The sequence below is a fragment of the Phyllopteryx taeniolatus genome, chromosome 6, assembly GCF_024500385.1.
Source record: "Phyllopteryx taeniolatus isolate TA_2022b chromosome 6, UOR_Ptae_1.2, whole genome shotgun sequence".
NCBI classification, from domain to species: Eukaryota; Metazoa; Chordata; class Actinopteri; order Syngnathiformes; family Syngnathidae; genus Phyllopteryx; species Phyllopteryx taeniolatus.
Window position 1 is genome coordinate 31865228 of NC_084507.1, and position 23966 is coordinate 31889193.

The 23966-nt window shown below is 47.7% G+C and overlaps 1 protein-coding gene across 10 annotated transcripts in view; it reads right to left on the reverse strand.

Annotated features, from left to right (window-relative positions):
- The window catches only part of syngap1b (synaptic Ras GTPase activating protein 1b), an 85643-nt gene that overhangs the window by 19687 nt on the left and 41990 nt on the right, over positions 1 to 23966 (reverse strand). For 4 of the 10 annotated variants that reach the window (XM_061777294.1, XM_061777293.1, XM_061777290.1 and 1 more), the window contains exons 4-17: positions 19510 to 19937; positions 18608 to 18729; positions 17253 to 17406; positions 17042 to 17140; positions 12478 to 12717; positions 11819 to 12157; positions 10765 to 10909; positions 9347 to 9491; positions 8225 to 8461; positions 6038 to 6239; positions 5423 to 5601; positions 4906 to 5110; positions 3149 to 3721; positions 1636 to 2097 (exon numbers count right to left, since the gene is read on the reverse strand). In XM_061777294.1, coding sequence (XP_061633278.1) covers positions 1636 to 2097; positions 3149 to 3721; positions 4906 to 5110; positions 5423 to 5601; positions 6038 to 6239; positions 8225 to 8461; positions 9347 to 9491; positions 10765 to 10909; positions 11819 to 12157; positions 12478 to 12717; positions 17042 to 17140; positions 17253 to 17406; positions 18608 to 18729; positions 19510 to 19937 — 3530 coding nt within the window. Of the gene's footprint in view, positions 1 to 1635; positions 2098 to 3148; positions 3722 to 4905; positions 5111 to 5422; positions 5602 to 6037; positions 6240 to 8224; positions 8465 to 9346; positions 9492 to 10764; positions 10910 to 11818; positions 12158 to 12477; positions 12718 to 17041; positions 17141 to 17252; positions 17407 to 18607; positions 18730 to 19509; positions 19938 to 23966 lie in introns of all 10 variants that reach the window. The other 6 variants (XM_061777299.1, XM_061777298.1, XM_061777292.1 and 3 more) reach the window with 5 other exon arrangements.

Here is a 23966-nt window from a genome sequence, read left to right on the forward strand (position 1 = left end):
CTTTTGATTCAAGGGCGAAAGGTTTCTGGAAGTTTTGGGTTTTTTTTTTTTTTCTGTGATTATTTCAGAAGTGGAATTTGTGTCTTCCTATGGGCTCACCGCCTGTGGGAGGGGCCATAGGGGTCCCCCGGTGGCAAGGCCCCGGGGGTGAATGAGATTCGCCCGGAGTTCCTAAAGGCTCTGGATGTTGCGGGGCCGTCCTGCTTGACACGCCTCTGCAACATCGCGTGGACATCGGGGACAGTGCCTCTGGATTGGCAGACTGGGGTGGTGACGCGGAGGGTGTGTTCCAACTACAGGGGGATCCCACTCCTCAGCTTCCCTGGTAAGGTCTATTCAGGGGTGCTGGAGAGGAGGGTCCGTCGGGAAGTCGAATCTCAGATTCAGGAGGAGTAGTGTGGTTTTCGTCCTGGTCGTGGAACAGTGGACCAGCTCTACACCCTTGGCAGGGTCCTCGATGGTGTAGAGTTTGGTCCGCATATCTGGCAGTAAGTCGGACTCGTTCCCGGTGAGGGTTGGACTCCGCCAAGGCTGCCCTTTGTCACCAATTCTGTTCATAACTTTTGGACAGAATTTCAAGGCGCAGCCAAGGCGTAGAGGGGGTCCGGTTTGGTGGCCTCAGTATTGCAGATGATGTGGTTCTGTTGGCTACATCAAGCCGTGACCTCCAACTCTCACTGGAGCGGTTCACAGCCGTATCTTCGGGTATTGTTCACAAGTGAGGGAAGAATGGAACGGGAGATCGACAGGCGGATCGGTGCGGCGTCTGCAGTGGTGCGGACTTTGTATCGGTCTGTTGTGGTGAAGAAGGAGCTAAGCCGAAAGGCGAAGCTCTCAATTTACCGGTCGATCTACGTTCCTACCCTCACCTACCGAAAGAACGAGATCCCGGATACAAGCGGCCGAAATGAGTTTCCTCCGCAGGGTGTCCGGGCTCTCCCTTAGAGGTAGGGTGAGAAGCTCGGTCATCCGGGAGGATCTCGGAGTAGAGCCGCCGCTCCTCCGCATCGAGAGGAGCCAGATGAGGTGGCTAACCGGGGACGACCCGGGACACGTTGGAGAGACTACGTCACTTCGGCTGGCCCGGGAACGCCTCGGGATCCCCTCGGAAGAGCTGGAGGAAGTGGCTGGGGAGACGGAAGTCTGGGCGTCTCTGCTAAAGCTACTGCCCCCGTGACCCGACCTCGGATAAGCGGGAGAAAATGGATGAATTTGTGTCGAAAGGAATTGTTGCCACACAACTTATTATCTGAACGCGTGAAGCTGCAACGGCTATGTGAACTTGCATTTTGGCGAATTCTGTCTGAGAGGGATGAGCTGGACGTCTTTTGTTTCCTGTAAGTTATTTATTGAAAGGAGCGTCCTGACCCTAGTAACGACATCACCGTTTTTCTGTTTTTTACTGCCATCTACTGCATTGGAGGTGTAGTGCCGTTACTTCATCAGCCCGAGGAAGCTTTTTCTTCCAGGATTAAACACACACTAATTTATGGAAATGAGCATCTTTGTCCACAGCAACAGCATCATTGTTTTTCCGTCAAGCGCCACCTACTGCAGTGGAGGTGTAGTGTAGCTAATTAGCCAAAAGATTTGTTCCCCTGCAAATACCGGATGGAAAAGCGCCGTCTCACTGGCCTGTTTGCCGAGGTTGGGCTTGAGGAGGTTCTGCTGCTGCGGCTGAGGCTGCTGCTGCTGCTGCTGCTGCTGGGGCGACGTCTGAGCGGCGGGGCTGCCGGTGCCCTGCGGGCTCCCCGACTCCCGGACCGAGCTCTGCTGGCGAGGCAGCCCCGGCGCCGCGTTGTCCTTGACGGACAGCTGCCGGCCGCCTCCGCCGTGCTGCGGCCTCCCGGCCCCGTAGGCCGACTCGGGCGATTGGAGGAGGTTTCCGCTCTGCGGCCGCGACTTGACCGGGGCGGCGGCGGCGGCGGCGGCGCTGACCGACAGCTGGTGGGACGTCTGGGATTTGACCCGTTGGGCGGGAGGCGGCGGACCTCGGGGCTGGACCGTGGAGGGAGGCGTGGCGGCCAAGGACGAGTGGGAGGTGCCCGTCTGGGAGGTCAGGCCCATCATCTGCTGCTGCTGCTGCTGCATGTTGTCCTGACGAAGGACAAAGCAAATGGTTTGTTAGCATCTTAGCTTCATCCCTCAAAAGCGAGACCGTCGTCATTTCGAAAGATTTGAATTTAAGTACTTCCACTTCGAATGTGGAGGTCCAATAAACACCTCATTATTATTGTATATTTATATTGTCATTCTCAAAGATCAAAATGTCTATTTTTTTCCCCAATGTATATTTTTCCCAATATTGCTATTTTGGGACATTTAGTATGTAAAAAAAATGTTTTCATCATTTATATTCCTATGGAATATGTATACCTTAATTCCCTAAATATTTATTTAAAATAATTTTCATTTGTATTCATTTTAGAATTAACCTTATTATATATATTCCTGCATTCATTTGCATGTTTCCTAATTTACGTAGCGTACATTCTCCCACATAAAAAGATGCATTTAAAAAAAATAATAATTGTAATGCACTTGAAAATATTTTTTCATAGTCATCCATTTTATATATATATATATATATATATATATTGTGTTAATAATTTTCTAAATACAGCATGTATTTCAAAATGTAAGTGTATAATTACAACCTCTTATGTATTTACTATTTTTATGAGTGAAATCATTTCTTTTTTCCGTAATTCATATTTATTTTCAAACATTTTGTAATTTTCCCAAATGTGTAATGTAAGATTTACTTGACTGTTTCCTGTTTTCAATCATTGATTTTACAACGTACATATATATATATATTTAAAAGATACACATTTTAATTGAGTTTATAAATGAGTCTAACATGCAACATTACAGATACATCTCAATAAAGTTCAAGAAATATATTCGAATTTATTGAGCTGTACCTGTATTTTGTATGAGTAAAATAGATTTTGTCAAAATGTATACGAGAAAAAAAAATGGACCATATTTTCTAATGTACAGCATACTTTTGCGCAATGTATTATTATTATTCTCTGAATGGATCTTTCTTGGACTCTTTTTGCCTTTAAGTGACGTTTCAAACAACATTTGTCCTCGTGACGTCGCAGCGGCGACGGGAATTCGCGGTACGTCCGTAGCGCACCTGCATGTGCACGGACATCTGCCGGCGGGCGTAGTCGGCCCTGCCGTAGTCGTCGCTGTAGCTGTGCGAGTGGATGATGCTGGGCTGGCCCAGGTGGCCGTCGCGGGTCCTGAGGGTGGACAGGTCCTCGCTGCGGGAGAAGCCCCCGTGGGCGAACTGCGGCACGTAGCTGGGGTGCGAGGGCTCCGGCTCGGGGGCCAGGAGCAGGGGCGCGGGGGGCTGAGCGCGCCCGTGCTGCGGCTGCCGGTGCGGGTGCCGGGGCCCGTCCGCCGTCGCCAGGTGAAAGAGGGGATTCTGGAAGGAAAGCGGGTAGCGCATGGCGGCGGCCTGCTGTTGCTGCTGCTGGGACAGCGAGTCGGCGGCGCTCATCCGGCTCGGCCGCAGGCCGCCGGACACGCCGGAGCCGCCCGACAGCCTGCCGCCGGCCCGCGGCTGGCCGCCGAGGCCCGAACCCAGGCCGCCACCGCCTCCGCCGCTCAGCCCCCCGAAGCTGCCCATGCCGGCGATGGAGGCCTGGGAGGAGTTGAGCATGTCCACCGACTGCAGGTTAGACACGCTGTTCATTCGGGAATCCTGGAGGTCCATCATATAGATAGGCTTTTACTGACACTGAGCCGCCCCGCCCCCGCCCCTCGAACTTTGACATGAGCGCGGGTGATATGGGTGAGGGTGGTGCGGGCGCGTTCACGGCCGGGCCCTGATATCGCTACGGCCTCAGAGTATTTGCCGGCAAATACCCTCCGGGATGAAAAAACAAGCAGATGTCATGATACAGTGTTCCCCCGCTATATCGCGCAATGTCGCCCGCTATTCGGCGATCGCTTTTAGAGTTTACGGGCAATTCCCGAAATTCACTAAACAATTCAGACTTATGACCGCGTCCGTGTTAGGTGAGACGGTTTTGAAATTCGGACGTGTGCGCCTTCAGTGTGGTACCGCGTCGTGCCGCAACGTGCCGGGCAGCGCCGAGCTCTACTGGAAGACGTGCAGCAAAATTAACAGCAAGAAGAAGAGACAAAGAAGGTCCCCGACGAGTCATCGTCGTCGTTCGTACAGAGCAGCGCGAACACCGTATATGTTAAAGGAGGACTTGTCTGAAGGTTTACCATTACAGCTACGCTAATTTCCGTTAGCCCATCGATCGCATTATATTTTAGCACAAAACTAGCTGACTTTCATTATTTCCTTATGAAATGATGTGGTTTGATTGATCGGTTTTGCTCTTTAAATATACAATGTCTAATTCTGTTTTGTTTTCTGTGTTCAAGCTACCGTAACATCCATGCTGATATCAATTTTGCATTAGATTTTAGCATGACCTGAGCAGGCATTTCCAATAATATGGTTAGGTAGAACATTTTGGTGTGCAAGTACACAATGTTGAATCGTCTTTCGTTTCCTGTGTCAGTTTTTCAGGAAACTTCAAACGGGAGTGACAATTGAGCAGCTTGAAGCGAGCACGCTTTGCCTCTTCTTTGGAGAACTACTTGAGTGAGCATGAGAACAAGCGCTCAGGAACATTTAAAAAAAGTGTTTTGAAATCAATTTAAATGTGTTTGAAGTTCGTGAGAGGGGGAACGTTTTTGGTATTTTTTGTTTACGGTGTGCTACATCGCACGTGAACCTGGAACGGATCCCTCCGATTAACGGGGGCTCACTGTGGACTCGATCACGGGAGATTCCACAGAGTATGACGGCATGCTGGTCATACTCATCTCCCGGTCGATGGGATGGCGAGCGATGCCCACGCCGCTCACCTTGGCGTCGGGTTCGGTGATGTCGGAGCTACTGGTGCAGTAGGCGGGGCTGGAGCGAGCCAGCGGGGGGCGGGACACGTAGAACACGTCTTTGGACGAGGCTCGGTGGAGGAGGCGGTCGCGGTCCTGAAAGCTCATCTGGGAGCGGGACGGCATCACCCCGCCGGTGGAGGTCGGGGAAGGCAGGCGGGTGATGTCCATGGAGCTGGCCGATTTGTCCCAATCGGACAAAGAGAAGGCAACATTTGACTGAGAAAAACTATCAACGTGGGACAAAAGTTTCACAACAAACGATAACGATTTGGCGAGAGAAAAAAAAACTCTATTTAACCACAAATAGCTACATTTGACAAAAAAACAAAAAAATAATAATAATAATAATAATAACAACAGATATATATCAACATGTAAGGGGGAAAAAAAAAAAAAATCACAAATTTGACCAAAAAGATTAAAACTATAAACATTTGCATCCATCCAGACTTGCCGACACTGGAGACTGCGAAGGGGCAGCTACCTGTTGAGGTCCCTCATCAGGAGGTTCTGGAATTCGGACGAGATGCCCCGGTGGAAGGCGGGCCGGGACAGGAGCCGCTCCGCCTGCTGGCTGGGCTGCCGCTGCAGGTGCGGGTTGCGCAGAGCCATGCTGATGTCGTTCAGCAGCCGCGGCAGAGGGCCCAGCTTGATGATGGCGTCCTGGCGGACGGGTACCCGCGTCCGACCGATCACAATGGGACAAAAAACATCAGCAAGAGGTGAAAAAAATATAAAAGACAAACCGTTCAATATGTGACAAGAAACAAACATTTGACAAATGCATCAAAAGATGAATATGTGACAAAAATGTTTAAAAATCCTGACAAACGTATCAAAATACGACCAAAAAAGATTTGACAAACTGTTACCAAAAGTAAAGATCGACATGCAACAACAACAAAAATCGACAAATGGATCAACACATGACAGCAAAAAGTAAAGAAAAGAAAATAGTGACAAAAAGATGACAAAAAATGGAACATTTTAAAACTGATCAAATGTGACCCAAAAAATGAATATGTCACCAAAAGATGAAAGACATAAAAATGTTTCCACTTGTCCGATTGTCCGTTGGTACCGGCGTGCCGGCGGCTACCTTGCTGAGCTGGGCCATGACCTCCAAGAGGAGACTGTGGAGCACAGAGAGCTCGCGGCCCAGGTCGATGTAGCCCTCGAAGCCGCCGGCGTTGCTCACGCTGTCCACGTTGGAGATCTCGAAGAGGAACTGCTGCATGGAGCCCCACTCCATCTCCACAAACTCGTTCATGAAGCACATGTACTCCTCCTTGTTGCCGAACCTCAACGGGAGCAGTCACACATGCGCACGCGCACATACATCACTGCTCTTAGTCTTGGACAGAACCACCGCAAAAATAGCCCAACGTCTATTCTGTACCGTCTCAAGAAAAGGTTTACGTTTTCTTCAAAATGTGTCCGTTTTTCCCCCCCCCCCCCCCAAGATTGTCGAGAAACTTTTGTTTAATCAACTCAGCCATTTCTTGAACTTAAATGGACTTTTTTGACAAATTCCAATCAGGTTTCTGAACTCATCACAGTACAAAATCTGCTCTTATCAAAGTGCTAAAAGATATGAGGTTGAACACTGACTCGGGAAAGGTTTCAATTCTGGTCTTGTTGGAACTCAGTGCGATTTTTGATTTGCTAGATCATAACATATTGCTGAACAGGTTGGAAACGTGGGTAGGACTAAATGGAACAGTCCTAAAATGGTTCAGGTCCTACCTGGAGTAAATGAGTTATTTTGTAACTATTGGGAGTGTTCAATCTCATCGATTGGCAATGACCTAAGGGGTAGCTCAAGGGTCAGTACTTGGACACCTCCCGTTCAGCCCGTATATGCTACCCTGGGGTCAAATTCTTCAGAACTTTAATTTTGACTATCATAGCTACGCAGATGACACACAGTTATATCTAGATGACTACAGTTCAATAGAGGTGTTGTGTCACCGTCTCAAACAAATGCATAACTGGATGAACCGAAACTTTCTTCACTTAAACCACAACAAAACCGAGATAATTGGCAACAGAGATAACAGGATTGCTGTTAGTCAATACCTGGAGTCACTCTCTTTAAAAACCAAAGACCAAGTCCGAAACCTTGGTGTTCTGATAGATTCTGACCTGATTTTCAACAGTCATATCAAATCAATTTCTAAAACTGCCTTTTACCATCTGAAGAACATATCCAGAGTGAAGGCTTGCATCTGTCGAGCAGACCACGAGAAGCTCATCCATGCGTTTATCTCAAGTAGACTTGACTATTGTAATGGTCTTCTGACTGGACTCCCTGAAAAGAGCATTATACTGCTGCAGCTCATTCGGAATGCCGCAGCTCGGGTTCTAACCAGAACAAAGAGGTCAGATAAATATTACTCCAATTCTAAAGTCTCTACACTGGCTTCCAGTCTGCTTTAGAATAGATTTTAAAGTTCTGCTACTGGTCTATAAATCACTAAACGGTTTAGCTCCTGAATACATGAATGAAATGCTAATGGAATATAAACCCAGTAGGGGTCTGAGATTGACAGACTCGGGTCAAATAGTGGAGCACAGAGTCAGAAGCAAACACGGTGAAGCAGCATTTAGCGATTATGTTGCCAACAGAAGTGACGTCAGCCCCAAGTGGGCATGTTTTGAAGTCCAGGTTAAAAACTTCTCTTTTCTCATGCTTTTTTGAATGCTTTGAATCATGTAAAGCACATTGTGTTCAAATGTGCTATATAAATACATTTGCTTTGCTTCCAAGTGAAAACGTTTGTCTATGTTTCAGTGAAAAAAAAAGACAAAAAAATGATAAAAACAAACTGTCAAAATGTGAATTTTTCCCAACCCCCCCAAAATCTAAATTTGACAAAAAAATATATTTAACAAAAAAGATCCAATTCTGATAATGTAGCATTTTTCTTGCAAAAAACAAAAACAAAACCAGAAATGTAAAGCCATGTAATGTAATGTAATAAGGCAAATTTGACCCTCCAAAAAGCCTACAAAAAAACTATCAAAATCTGGAAGGTACAACAAAAGGTGACAAAAGAAACTAGCAAATTTGACAAAAAAATGTGACCAGAAAATATTTGACAATAATATCAAAATCTGGCAGCAAAATGTGACCAGAAAATATCCAAAAGGGGCCGTGTTTGGCCAGAGCACAAAAACAGTTCTTCAGTGAATAACACAAGACGTAAGTCCGCCAAAATAAAACCTAAATGCGTGTGAAGTGGCGAATGCCGAAGCAGGAAGAAAGCGCGGGGCTTTCACCTACTTGGAGAAGTTGGCGAGGTTCTGCACCACTTTGGCGATGAGCGTGAGCGTGCGCGACGTCTGCTCGTCGGGGTATTCCTGCGTCAGGTTGAAGAGCGACGGCGACATGATGGCGGGACACAGGAAGCGCAGGAAGAGCGAGCCGCTGATCAGCCGGTCGGCGATGTCCTCGCGCCCGCGCTCGGCGCAGCGCACTCGCCACGAGGCGAACACCTCCTTCAGCTCGCGCGGGAACACGCTGCTGGGACACGGGAGGCGTTCACGGCTACGCACAAAAGCTTTGCTCATGTTGTCTTCGAGCCATTTAGCAAAACCCAAAAACATTAGGTCCAGGGGTGGCGAAACCCCCCACCCCCGATGGTGAGGACTGGTTATCGGGCCCCCGAAGTACGGTGCCAATGTTCCTTTTCCATTAATCCATCAGTTTAGTTAAATAACAGGGAAATGGTGCGTCTAGCATCGAGGGACAGATTCGAAAGTTCAACCGCATCAGTCAACTCAACGCTAGGCTACAAAAAAAAACAAATGGGCAAACGGGGGTCAAATTGTGAGAAATAATCTTAAATGTGACCCCAAAACGATGGATATGTGACAAAAAAATAAATAAAACTTGACAAACGGATCCGAATGTGACAAAACAAAAAAATGTGACAGAAAATGATCAATGTGACAAAAAACAAACGTTTGACAAATAGATTCCAAATTTGAAAAAAAAATTTTTTTTTTTTTTTTTTTTTAATTAGACAAAATGGAGACAAATGTGAAAAATAAAAATAAAAACGACCCTGTAATTTTTCTTGTGACGTCATCACCAATCGTAGAATGTCCCGTTTACGTCACGCCATTGGTGAGTTCGCCAGTAGCGCCGTGCTTGGCCCCCCTGTGAATCGATTTCGACGCAGCAAGCAAAATGTTTTGACCCCGTAGTTGTGTGTTCAAATTTCCCCCCCATTGGTGAAATGGAATTTGGATGGTTCGAATGTAGCACCAAACATGCATGGTTTGAATGGACCGAGCAAGTTGTTTTCTGACTGGACTTGTCTGGCAAAAGGTTTGTCCGGCCCTCGGCTCCAGTCTGGCGACCACACTAGAAACGGTCTCGAACCGCCACTGAGTTACTCACCAATGGGAAGTGACGATCTTGCAGAGGGCCAGCTCGCAGCACATTCTCAGGTTGGCCTGGTGGTCGGGCAGCACGGAGGGAGGCGTTCGCATGGGGTCCACCTCGCAGTTTTCCTCCGACTCGTACAAGGCGCGTATGAACTCCCCTGGAGGAACGGCAGGCGATCGTCACCAACGAACTCAAAACATTTCCTCAAAAAGTGGCTCCAGGCCTTTATTGACTCCATTTCTAGGCATCTATTTGAGGGAGGAGTTCAGTTTTCATTTATTTTTATCATCATTGGCCTTATGTTTAAATTAATAGTGCTGGTCGTACCATTTGCCAATTTGAAAGAAGGCATCTAATGGTGGGAGGTGTTTGGTCGGAAAAAATGTTAGCTGATGATTGGTTGATGTTTTGTTTCTCACCTAAAAATAAAAGGGAGGAGTTTATTTACTTAGTCGCCAGCTGTACCAAGTGTCTATTTGAAAGAAGGCTCCCTCTAATAGAGGGAGGTGTTTAGTAGTACAAGTATCCATGTGGAGCTTGACACACTGATGTTGCTTAGTTGGTTAATTAGCCGTGCTAATGCTAATTGTCAATTTTTACAAATAAAAGGGGAGAGGCGCTTATTTTTTTCCACGTGGCAGCCGGCGACTGATTAAGACGTCTCTTTGAGGAAATATGCTAATTCACTCAAATGTCGGTTGAATGTGTTTGTATACAAATGAACGAATGTAAACAAAAGAGCACCTCACTCTCTTTCTGTTCCTTGCGCCTCCTTTCGCCTTCCTATCAAACATCTGCCACTTGTGCTGAGGCGTGATAATCGCCTAATTCAATTTGCGGTCAACCCCCCCGAGGGAGAAATGTGTAAAAATAGCTTTTGACTGTGCTGGAAAATCAAACACAAGTCGCCACAAGTCGCCTCTCTGTCAGACCCTCCTAGAAAATGCCTCCTCCAAATAAAAGTTTTGACTATTTTGAAACAGAAGTTGACATCACAAGTCACACAATCAAATCACGCAAATCCACGAGACTAAGATGCTAAGCTAACATAGCATACGGCTCGCAGAGCAAAAATGCCGAGCTGGCGATGGAGACGGAGGCGAAACGGGAGCAGAGAGCTAGTCGCGTACCATAGCTAATGTTAGCATTTTAGTTAACAGCAGCATACAGACGATACAAAGACATCGTTAACCTTGGAGCACACAAAAGGTTTGCTGGGTTTTTAACACAAAAATAGCTGTGGATGGCCTACTTGCTCCATCCAGAGCCTGTTATTTATTTTGCTAAGTTTAGATTTTTGGAAAGGGAACAAAACAACCTTGGGAAGAGGTGTGCTTACTGATTTTTGAGACAAAGATGACTATGCGGAGTGCCGCATAGCTTGAAAAGGTGACATTTGAAGATGCACAAGTAGCAGGGAATGTACCAACCGATGGCATCCTTGAGGTACTTGTGTCCGATGAGCTTGAGGTACTCTTCGATGGCTTTGGTGGCCAGAGTGTTCTCTCTGAAGATAAGGTGCTCCCGGTCTATGAATCGGTCCACCTCGCACATGGCCATGTCCGACAGGAAGTCCTGGATGTACCAAATTAAATACAGGCTTTAAAAAAAAACAATCAAGCATCAAAAACATTTTCGTGAGCCTTCAACATGTCAAGTCAGACTCGACATATGAGACTTCCGTATACCTGTTGAGACTTCTCAATAGACTTTGACATACTGCATCTTGCGAAAGCTTGGTATATCTTGAAAGACTGACAATCTCGTGAGACTTTGACATTTCTCATGAGACTGCTTGGGAGACTTCGACATATCCCTTGAAACGTCAACAAATTTTGTGAGGTTTTTGACATTTCCAGAAAGACTTGGACCTACCTTATGAGACCAAGCAATATCTCATGAGACTTTGACATATTTCATGAAACTATGACATCTCATCAGTATGACATACCTCATGAGACTTTAGTGAGACTTTGGCATATCTCTTCAGGCTTCTAAAAGTCTCCTGAAAGGTTAATATATCTCATTAGACTTCTCGTCAAACTTCAACATAACTCGGGACATTGACGCATCTTGCGGGACTTTAATGTATGAGAATGAGAATTTGACATATCTCATGAGACTGACGTATCTTGTTAAAGTTTGGCATAATGTATATAATGAGACTTCTCATTTGACTGGCATATCTCATGAGACTGACAAATCTCATGAGACTTTGATGTATCTTGTGAGACTTCAACAAGGCTTGTGAGACTTTGACTTCCGCGTATCTCGGGGGAATTGTTTGATTTTCCCACACCTCATAAGACTGACATGTCTCGTGAGGGTTCAACATGTCTCATGGAATGACATATGTCGTAAGAATTCCACACATTTCGTGATCCTCCTCGACATATCCCCTGAGAGAGCTCAATTAGTGATGCGCCCAGTCATGTCCAAAAAGAAAAGCCTCAAACAAAGAGAAGCCTGGGAATTCTGGGGTACCTTAGCTTTTCCGGTGCTCTGTAGAATGTGGACCAGTGCGCAGGCCACTTCCTCTTTGCTCTTGACGCTGAGTACGGGCTCCAGTACGGCGCAGAGCGTTCGGTAGTTGTTGGTGATGTACTCTGCGAACTCCTTATAAAGCTCCATGGGCAAGATGTTCATGGTCTGGAAGCGGGACTTGAGGCGCAGCGAGGCGTTGATGATCTTGCCGCCGCCGCCCACGCCCGTCCCCTTGGTGAGGACGCTGGGCTGGATGACGGGGTACCACTGCTCCACAAACTGACGCCCCGTGATGCTGGAGATGGGGATGCTCACCAGGCCTAAATAGGTGCTCTTTTCCTTGAAGAGAACACAAGACAGACTTGTCATTAAACATCAAATACGGTGTGTACATGAAAATCATACGGTCGGTATGGTTAGAGCTTGCTTCGCCGTGAAGTCTCGCAAGGTGTAGAAGTCTTACGAGACCTGCCAAACTCACGCGAGATAGAACAACGCCTCAGGAAATATAGGAGTCTCGCCATATAAAGTGTGTCTGAATACTTTCCGTACCCAATGTATGTCAAAGTCTCATAAAATATGTCAAAGTTCCCACCAGTTCCTTCCATCATCATCTGAACCAGGTAGTCGTCTTTTCTTGGTCTTAGATGCAGTCTCACCTTGCGTCTTTTCTTGTCTGTCTCCTTATAGAGGTGCAGGCGTAGGTTTCGCACGGCGGGCAGGTTGTTGAACTCAAAGTGCTCCCCCCAGAAGACCGTGTCGGTTCGCGGCTTGCTGGTGGTTCGCGCGTACAGCATGTCATCCAGGCACAGCTCGCAGTAGTAGCGCTTCTTGGCGGGCAGCTCGCGCGCCTCGATGATCCACAGCTTCAGCACGTTGTCCACACGCCGACTGTTGTCCTGGAAGAGGGAGGTGACATGCTACGTAGGTACGAATGATCTCAGGCGAGGCCGTGAGACACGCAGCATATGATGAGCAGTGGCTCACAAGATGAGAAGGACACACACGATGGTGACAGACAGACAGCTCCATCACAAAAGACCCTGAGCTATTTTGAACACACGCTGAGCTATTTTTAAAAACGCCGGGCTGAGTTAGGCACAAATGTCCTTTTTGTTGTTGTCAGCGTCATTAGTACCGGGGACAAAGAGGTGTCGAAGTCTCACAAGATAGGTTGAAGTCTCATGAGATACGTCAAAGTCTCACTAGCTGTAGTGAGGTCTCTTGAGACATGTCAACGTTTCACGAGATATGTCGAGGTCTCAGAAGACATGTTGAAGCCTCGTGAAATATGTCAAAGTCTCGTGAGATACGTTAAAGTCCCACGACGTGGTTTGAAGTCTCACGGTATAAGTCAAAGTCTCATGAGATATGTCAACGTGTCATACCAGATGTCAAACTCTCACAAATGTTTGAAAATAGCGAGAGATACGGCAAAGTCTCACGGGATATGTCAAGGCCTCGTTGGAAAGGGACCTCATGTCTCATGACGTCAAAGTTTCACTGAATATGTCAGTGTTCTGTGACACACCAAAGTGTCATAGAGTTATACCGATTTCTCACAAGATTCAAGTCTCATGAGATATGTCAAAATCTCACAAGACACGGTGAAGTCTCAAGAGAAATGTCCATATCTCACGAGGTATGCCGAAGTCACGTGAGATCAAAATCCCGTGAGCTACACCGAATCTCATGAGGTATGTCAAAATGTCGAGACGATGCCTAAATCTCGTGAGATTTGTCAAACGATCACAAGATATGCTGAAGTCTCATGAGACACTGTATGTCGAGGTCTTGCGAGATATGCTACGTACTCTCACGAGCTGTGTCCAAGTCTAACGAGACCTATCGCAGTCACGAGATACAGCATTTCGAAGTCTCGGCAGGTCAACGTGGCGTCTCCATGACAAAAGACCCGCGGCTATTTCTCGACACGTGGGGGCCGAGTCAAGTCAATTAGGCGGCAATGTCATCGTTGCTGCTGTTGGCGCCCCTCGAAGGCATTAGAGGCATTTGCACGCGGGACCTTTTGGCGTAATTAAGAATGAATAATTAATAGTTTGAAAGGAGACTGCCATCTGCTAGCTCACACTAATTACAGCACTTACAAGGCCACAACACGATTGTGATGTGGTAGTAACAAAACGTGATCTTTTCCGTTCATTATACTGATTTGAATGGGTCCTTTTCTGTTTCAATTTGTGTTCATTTATTTGCAACGCTGCATAAATATGACATCTTTGATATATTTGACATCAAACAGCGCGGAGGAAGGACTTTCCCGCTGATGAGTGGCCGGTCGCTTTATTCGTAAGGGAGAGAACTCGACTCGGATCCTACCATCTCAAAAGTTAAGCAATTCCTTATGCTCTCATTTCTCAAATCTTCTTTGGGATTCCGGCAAAGGGGCTGACCACCCTCATGGAGGTTATCTGCCAGTGGTGTAACCATTTATTCATTAGATCCATTTACTGAATTATATCCTATGGCGTTCTCCCCGTGCCTCTGTGGGTTTTCTCCCGGTACTCTGGTTTCCTCCCACATCCCAAAAACATGCGTGCTAGGTTAAACGCAACCTCTAAATTAGCCCTAGGTGCGAATGTGAGTGGGAATGGTCGTTTGTTTCTATGTGGCTTGCGGTTGGCTGGCGACCGGTTCGGGGTGTGCCCCGCCTCTCGCCCGGAGTCAGCTGGGATGGGCTTCAGTCCGCCGCCGACCCGCGTGACGAGAAGCGGTACGGAAAATGGATGGATTCCTACGATCCAACTGGATCGATCCGCGCTTGACAAGTTAGCCTTCCGGACGTAACTATATCGATTCAAATTGTTTTAAAAGGTTATCAATCGATCGCATCGATACTAGGAGATAGCGCACTGGATTTAGGTACGTCAGGCTTTGGTGTGGTGAGGGGTGTATGTTTGTATTTTCAAGAAAAACGCTTGTAATTCCTTTTACTTTGCTTGATTTGTTTCCGTTAGCACAAAGCAGTTAGCACTGTCAAAAGGCAACTTTCTCCTTCGAAAAGATTTTCATCGTGAAACCCTCACAGTGCTTCGTTTCTAGCCATGAGTATTTATCTGTTTACAACAGGGACTCTCAAACTTTGGGGTCCAGCTCGGGACTCCGTACAGCGGAGACCTTTTTCCCGAGGACGCCCTCATGATTCGAACAACAATGAAAATAAAGAACCCAACAAGTAAAACCGCAGCTGAAATGTATAAAAAAAAAAACAATAAGGAAAGCGGGCAAGCCGGCGTGCCCGCCCGCTGTCACCGTGAGGAAACTGGTCAAAGTGAGAGGGAATTCCAAGGAAGGCCATCTGGAGCTCGGAGCTTCTCCAGATGTTCTCCAGCTACCTGGATTCATGTCCTGCCGACATCATGCTGCCCACGGTGGAGATGGTTTTTTTTTTTACAATGTATGAGTGCGTTACCATATTGAAACATTTGATTTAGAGTTTGTATTACTTGTTGAATTTGTGTCTGAAAATCTAAGTCACATGTCCCAGTAAGCTCCTTAGATGAGAGCAGGCGCACGTCACGTGATTTCTCCATCCGAGATCGACGAACCATCTGAAAAGGCTGCACAAATACGATTCACGCTGTTTGTCTTTGCCGTGACTCTCAGCTCCGCTTGGGATCGGACTGATGTTTGCGTGTGTGCGAGTGTGCGAGTCGGGACCCCCGCGGTCGAACATCTGGTCAGCTCGGTTTCATCTGAATAATGATTTGGATTTCTGGTGTCCGCTTTCCACCGAAGGAAGATTTTGATACAGTCTGCTCGTACGTGCCTCCTGTACAATGACTTGTTTTCGTTTTTTGTGTGTGCTGCTAACACAAAGAGGAACAGAGCGAGGAGAGCCATAGGACAGGAAATGGAACCTGTTAGCGCTTTCGCTATAACATAGATTTTTAAGTGGTTTTTTTGTTTGTTTGTTTTTTTAATAGTATACAAGCAAGATTAGAGTTCAATTCAGATTTGTGCGCATTCCGTGTAGTAGCATGTTGTGCCAAAACATGGGGGGGGGGGGGCAGCAACGAGCTCTACTGGAAGACATGCAGTGTAATTAGCAGCAAGAAAAAGAGGCAGAGAAGGCCCCAAACTAAACTCCAGTATTAGTGGTTCGGCCAGCGTAGAGAGAATACGGTATTGTGCTTTGTAGCGTACGTGCTGCCGCTTCGCCGTTTGATGGGTTGGAATTACCGCGAGCGTTTAGCATGAAGCTAGCTAAGCTTCAGTTACACAAAATGATAGGGTCTGCTTGAACATTTTCAAATATTTCATTCTCTTTGGTTTGACACGTCAGTTTCACAGTGAACTTCAACTGGGAGTGACGAGGAAGCAGCTTGAAGCACGCGTCGCCTTTCCGTTACAGAACATGAGAGTCTTCTTTTTGTTCTCAAAGTGATATTATATCATTGGCTCGCATTTCCTCACAGCGAGAGGGAGGTTTGAATACGTTTGAAATGGGGCTACAACTAATGATTATTTTAATAATACAAAAAAAATCTCAATCAATGACCTGTCCGTTATTGTTTCCCATTAATCCACGAATCAGATGACTGGCGTTTGGTCCGCAACATCCGTCAGAAAATCCAGGAGAACGATGATCATCATTTTCCCAAAGTAAAAAGCAGACGTTAGCAAATCGGAGGATATTTATTGTTGAGGCTTGAATTCCAAGGATTTGAAGAATTTGAAGTAAGAAAAAGCTCTCTGAACAATTGTTTTATCAATATAGTTCATTTCGATTCATTTGATCATCGATGAGTTGCGCATGATTCATCGAGTCGTTGTTGCACCTCTAGTTGAAAAGTGTGCCAGAGTACTAAAACTCGAGGGAAAAACTTTTGTATAGCTTACGCAATGAGTAAAATGAAACTAGCAGAAATGACAAAAACAAAAACTAACTGAACTAACTTGTAAAATGAGAACAATTCATTTGTAAAAGTTATTCTTTTTCAAAGAAATGTACAAAAAAGTTGAGGATAAGGTTATATTCTTAAAGAATTTGAATTTTGGGGGCTATTTGTAAACGTTTGAGCCGACGAGGTCGCGCTGCGTTCCGGGAAGATGGAGGTGACACGCACGAAACGAGGAGGACAACGAGGACAAGAAGATGGAGGAGAGGAAGGAGAGCAACACGGTGGGACGCGACACAGCGAGAGAGCGAGAGAGCGAGAGAGCGAGAGAGCGGACGGCGGTGGCGTTCTCTCGCCTCACCTTGTTGGGCTTGACGGCTCTCTGCAGGTTCTCGATCCATTTGTCTCTCTCGGCCGCCGAGCGACACGCAAAGCACTTGGTTCCCGACGCCGTGGTCACCTGAGGCGGTCGCCCGCCCACGACAGCCGTTAGTTAGCGCAGTTACCGTGGCGACGGCGAGCCGGCGAGGGAGGCAGGGAGGGAGGGGCGCGCGGCCGGCCGGCGGGCTCACCTCGAAGCAGTACTCCTGGCCCAGGATGCTGGAGTGGACGGGCTTGATGACGGCGTCCTCGTCCAGCGTGAGGTCCAGCGCCTCGGCCGCGCTGCTGGGCGACAGCAGCGACTCGTGCGAGTGCGACTCCTTGAAGCTTTGCATCAAACGCGTCCTGCGCGCATGAGGAGATGCCGCTCGTCAAAGCAAACCGTGCAAACATTCAACGCGTTCCCTTCTTTGCTTGCCCACTACAAAGGGACCAAAAAAAAAAAAAAAAGACAAATGTTGGATGAAAATAATACGGAAAAGACCGATAAGGTAAAATAGAAAAATAGAACCGCCATTCATACCAAAATAGGAAAATGTGTTACTTTTTGTTGACTGGGGAGGAAATGATTATTCTCTTGGATGGATTCACAATAACTCTAAAGTAATCAAAACAATTGTACAAATCATTTCAAAAAGTCAATGAGTACAAATGTATTGGGACGTTGGTCAAATGAAATGAGTATCATTTGTTCAAATAACATGAGGAGAGTTATTTGTGGAAATAATAATTAAAAAAAAAAAAAACAAGATCAATGAGTCAAAAGAGCAATATGAGTAAGAAAAGTGTAAACCAGCAAAATTACAGGAGTTCAAAATGCGTGAAAAAGTGCAATTAAATGAGGTGGCATGCAATTTATTCACGGTCCTAAAATTTCAAAACATTCTTTTGAACAATAGTTTTTTTTTTTTTTACTCCATTGCTAAAAAAAGGACATTTGTCCCATTTTGTTCGTAAAAAAAATACATAAAAGGCTTCACCAGAAAATGTAAATGAGTAAAATTGCGTTTCATGGTCTTTATGTTAACAGTTGTTTACTTATTTTGACACTTGTATGGCAGTAAGAAATGTTCAAATATTTTTTCTATCAATGAATTAAGACTTAATGAACACTTTTCACACGTATGACGATGAGGACGAAGAGGGCTGAAAAGACGTGCGCGATTATTAGGGAACACCCCTTGGAGGGCAAGGGGCGTGGCTTATAGAAGGACAGCACGGATGACGTGAACATCGAAAGTCACAAAGTGGAAGCGTGCAAGCCTCACTCAAAGCATAACACCCACCCGAACCCTGACCTCAACTCTCACCCGAAACCCAAAACTAACCACGTGGGGGGGGGGGTCAGTAACCCAAAGTTACTTCGACCCTCAGCCTAACCCAAACCGTAAATATGGTTAAGTGTGAAATGCGGGAAATCGAAGTACCCAAAGCGTGCATGACATTGTTGCAAGAGTGCTCCATTTGGTCCAAGTCGCAAATGTGGGCAAAGTGTTCACCGCGGCAAAAGCGCCGCCGTTGCGGACGGACGGACGGACGGACCGACCTGTCCTGGTCGGCGCTGCGGAAGCGAGGCAGGATCATGTGCCGGAAGCTGCTGGTTCGGTCCAGCTTGGGCTGGCTCTTGGCCCTCTTGATGGAACCCTTCAACCTCCTGCTCAGGAAACTCTGCGCGCGTGACGGGAAAGAGCACAAGATACACGCATCACTTCCTGTCGACGTAGCCAAACAGGAAATGATAACCATCGTCATGACTACCAAATAACGTGCGAAGAAATATTTGTACGTTTACTAGCAACACCCAAGCTGGTTTAACGTGAGAAAAGGTCTTTGGGATACTTCATTCCCAGGAAATGTCAGATACTTCGAGACTTTCACTTCTACCGAAATTGTTGCCTTCTAAGATGCATTTACTTGCACTCACGTATCACCTTCCGGTACTTTGTACAAGACCGCTTGCTAGCACAGCATTAGCATTTATGGGTCATTTTCATATCATTGAATCCATAAAAAAAACCAAAACATTTTTGTTGGAAGTCGCATTTCTAGCCAAGGCAATCCTTATTGACTGAGCAAATGGTGGCGGCCCTATTGAAATTCACTTCTTGCGTAACGGTAAAGACGCAAAGGGCGAGTTGCACAATTTCCACGCGTTGCCCTTCGAACTCTGCGGACGCAAACCGCACAAATGATCCAAAGCCGTCACACGCTCGTCTTTGCACAATCGGAATAACGCTAAAGAAATGCAATAGACAAAATTCATACACATTCATTCATATCTCAGAAATAAGAGCATTTATTTTGCTGTCTGCTATTGTGCGAAGGCCTCATCCTGGCATTTCAGCTCACAAATCCCTCTGGTGCACTGCGACAACATCACGAGCGGCGTTAACGGTAAAGACGGCTCGAGTCACGAAGAAGTCGAAGAAGGGGGGGGGGGGCACATACCTCCGTGGGGGGCAGCGCTGCAGTTAAGCTTCCTCCCGCCGCGGGACTCCGAGCGGCGGCCCTCCAGTCTCCGCCCCAGTACGAGAAGGGGGGGGAGGAGGAGGAGGGCGAGCGGGGCAGGGGGAGCGACAGGCAAGGGGAGAGGGGCAGCGAGCGGGGAAGGGGGGGCGCGCCGCCGTCCTTCTCGCGGCGCAGCCGGAGGGCCGACGACGCGGCCGGGGAGAGGGGCGAGGGGGCGAGCGGCGGGGTGCCGCCGGCCCGCCGGCCCCGAGCGCGGGCGGCGGCGCGGGGGGGCGCGAGGGGCAGCGAGAGGGAACAGGCGGGGGGGTTACTCACGGACTGTCGGAAGGGTTGAAGGGGGGCGGTGGGGGGGACGTCCATGCTGGGCTGCTTCCCCGTGGCGATGCTCTTCCGCCGAGGTCGGTGATCTGGCGGCACCGCAAAGACGAGAAAGACGTTAGGAAAAGTGAAACAACAGAACGCCGATGGCATTCAAACGCACCTCCCGCTATTTCAAGTGCCTCCGATTACCCCGAGTAAATTAAGGTGGGAGCCTATGTACACTTGGACTCCCTCGGACTCACAGAAATGCCCCTCAAACATTAAAACACTTTGGGTGCAATTGATGAAAGGGATTTTTTTATTTTATTTTTTTGAATATCAATGAATGAAGAAAAAGAAGGCACTTTTTCCCCTTGGATAAAAGGGCAGGTGCTTGAGCACCACTCGGGCTCTATGTCTGCGCGCGCCTGTCGACCAGGGAGTCGAGAACGACCCCCGACGCAGCGCGGCTCCCTTTTCTGCTGCAAGTGCACGCATCTGCGCTCCCCCAAACACCCACCTGACTGGCTTTCCTTTCAGCCGCCACTCTCTTTCTTTCCGTCTCTCTCGCGTCGATTCCAACATTCTCTGCAGCCCACGCCGGGAGCGTTTAAAGACACACACACACACACACCATGCGAGACATGGAGTCAGTGGCTCCGCGTCGAAAACGTACACAAGCCAGAGGCCGCCGAGGGAGTCACTTTTGTCCAACAGTCGCCCTGAAATGGCTCCATAAATAGTTGCATGGAATTGCGTTGACTATTTGCCACACATTTATTTGATTGTTGAATGTTTGACCCGACCTCCGAATGACCTGGCTCAGGTCTGTTTTTGCAAAAGAGTGCAAGCGGAGGGGGGGGGGGGGGGGGGGGGGGGGAACTGTCCACGGTCCTGACACAGCAGATTCCCTCCCGAATGTCTCTGTAACCGAGCCACGTGCCGCTTCGCCACCAAACACGGCTGCTGCGATACATCGGTGCGTCGGCCATATTGAATGTGGCAGAGCTGCCCTGTAAACGAATGCAAGTCAAAGGACGAAACGAAAGCGGACGCCTCTCATTCATACACGAAGACGTTTCGGAAACAGATACCAGAGCAACGCGTGTAAAGTTCAACCTGATGATTGTGCATTTTCACTCCCACGTACTGCGTGTTGGAATATTTCTTATCGCGGTAACCGTGTTCCATACATTGGAAGCTGTAAACGCTCATGCAAACATTTGAAAAATACATATTGTCGCCGTCGGGAGAATCCTCGCATCGCACTCGAAATCGGATGAGATGACGGCAATGGAATAGGACGAAAGGAATCTACTCGGACCTTCGGGGCTGACCGCTTCCTTCTGCGCCCGAGTATTACAGCGATCCATTTTCAACAAAACAGGTTTACACAAACTATTTCAACTTGTTATTGTCTTTCGATCTCGACGTCATGCCGCGCGCCTCCGGCAGCGCGAGGCGAGGGGCGGAGTCTTACAACACTTACGAGACAGTTCATGGATTTGCCCTCCGGCTACTTTCAACACCTTCCATTGGTTCATCAGGCGAAAATGCATTTTTGGTTTTGGGCCGAAAGACTTTTGTCACCGAAACAAGATGGCCAGAACAGGATGTTGTGATGACGCAAGTAAAAAAAACAAAACTGCGTTCGTGTACACTACATCGTATTACATGAATAGGTAAGTAAGTATATAAAGAAAGAAAGAAATCCTCCAATACTTGGGACCAGTTTTCTTATCACCAAAGGAAGACAGGAAGGACCCGGAGAAGCCGTGCTAATTGCTAAGCTATCGCGAAAGGAAGCCGCAAAACTGCAAAGGAGGGGACCGGGTGATGCAGTGCACTTGTCTCCCAGTTCCGGTTGCGCACCAGCTGGGAGGAGCAAAATGGAAGGAGAAAAAAGGAATACAACGCCAATGTGTGTGTAACCAATCAAGTTTAAAGACCAGTTCACAGCTGAGCGTAAACGTGGGAATTTGCAGCTTTCAAAGCCCGAGCGGGCGAGTACAGCGCGATAAGCGGCAATTGCGCGCGTGTCATTACGGCCGTGTTTCTTTTCCGACTCGACATCGGGCCGCTATTAAATTAAGCGCGGCGTTGTTCTTGACAGCCGGACAGACGGCCGGCTTTCACGCCCACGCGCCGCCGGCGACGTCCAATTACCGCTGACATTTTTTTCCTTTTTAACGACGCCTTATTTGGAGGGGTTTAACAAAAAAACAAAAGCATAAAAATGGTTGGAAAATCACCGAAGAGGCCAGGCCGCCGCGTTCCCGGCGGAGAGAGCGAAGACGACGACTTGAACATTTGAACCCCGAGAATCGCAAAGCGCACCCGAACCCGCCGCCCCCCAAAAATGTTTTTCACTTGACCTTGATGACCACCTTAATCGTCAGCGCAAATTAGTCGGAGTCATGAAGTTTTCCTTTTAGGGAAAGCGCCAATCTGCTGCATTTCGTTGCCTTTTCTACTTGGGTTGTCATGGCAACACCCGCTTCAGACCGGGCCGACGGCTCGCTTGCGACGACGGGACGCGCCTTCACCGACACGGAGACGAGCATCTAGCGGGTACGCCACAAAACGCGACACGGAGATGGCGGACGTGACACAAAGATGGTAGACACCACGCACTCCTCAAAGATGGCGGACGTTCGAGAACACACTCCGCAAAGATGGCCGACATTCTGGAATACAGTCCACAAAAATGTCCGATGTGCTAAAACACACTCCACAAAGATGGATTTATCGATGAATCAAATCGGCGTTTCGAGATTTGTCATCTCAGCGGGAAATATTCTCACGTTTCTGTCGTCGTCCGTGAAAGCAGATTTTTGTGTTTTTTTTTCCAAAGAAGACATTTGCTTTTACTTTGGAAAGAAAACATGTTTTTTCGGGACGTGGGAGGAAAGCGGAGTGCCCGGAGAAAAGCCACGCGGGCACGGGCAGAACATGCAAACGCCACACAGGCCAGGCCGGGAACTGTGAGGCGGGTGCGCTACCCGGTCGTCCGCCGTGCCGCCAAACACATTCATTGATTATTCAAATATACGTTAGTAGCGACCCTGATTGTTACTACACAAATACAATTCAAATGGACTAAAGTACTTCAAGTTGATTCATTCATCTTCCGTTTTTCGCTTCTCGTGGCGCGGGGTCGCGGGCGTGCTGGAGCCTATCTGCGGGCGAGAGGCGGGGCTACGCCCGAACTGGACGCCAGCCAATGGCAGTTCATTCATAAAAAGGAGTAGTAAGCAAACAATAACACTCACTACTTGTGGAAATCCCCATTTTTTTGGAAGCTATCCTTTGTTATTTGCTGAAAAAGTCAAGTCTTTTCATAGTTGTATTCTTTTTTTTGGGGGGTCCTTCTGCAACGCCTTAAGATGCCAGAATCCTAAATTAGTGCTTTGGCGCCATCTTGTGGCACCTACAGGCCTTTTTTTCCTCAGAGTCAACAACTTGCGCATTTTCACTATTGGCAGCAGGGCTCAGCGGGGGGGGGGGGAGATGAGGAAGACGAGGAGGGAGGACGAGGAGGAGCGAGCAAGGCGCTCGTATTCAAGCCGGCAGACGACTTGGCTTCGTTTATTTAGCGACGTCTTGGGAACGGCGCCGAACCCCGTTGTCCTCGTTGCCCTTACAAAGCTCGTGAACATGATTTGGAGTTTCTTGGAGAGGACGATCAAAGAGCGTTTTCAGGTTTATTCCACGAGGGGCATTTATGCGTCACTCGTTTCATAAAACTCAATGTTGTATCAGCTTCTTCCTCAACACAGCATTCCACAAAAATGGCCGACATGCAGCAACAAACCCGACAAAGATGGCACACGTCTCCACACAGTCCACTAAGGTGGCGTACACGGTTGCAACACACTCCGCAAAAAATGGCGGAACTAACGTAGCGTAGGCCGCGAAGATGGCGGACATTACCGCAAGACACTCCACAAAAGATGGCTGACATTAATGGTAACGCACGCTACAAAGATGGTAGCACACTGCACAAAAATAGCAAACATTACCAAATAACACTCCAAAAGATGGCAGACTTAGTCGCAACACACTCCGCAAAGATGGCAGACCCTTCTCCAAACATCTGAGAAGGTCAAAGTCCTCAAAAATGGCGGATATGCAGC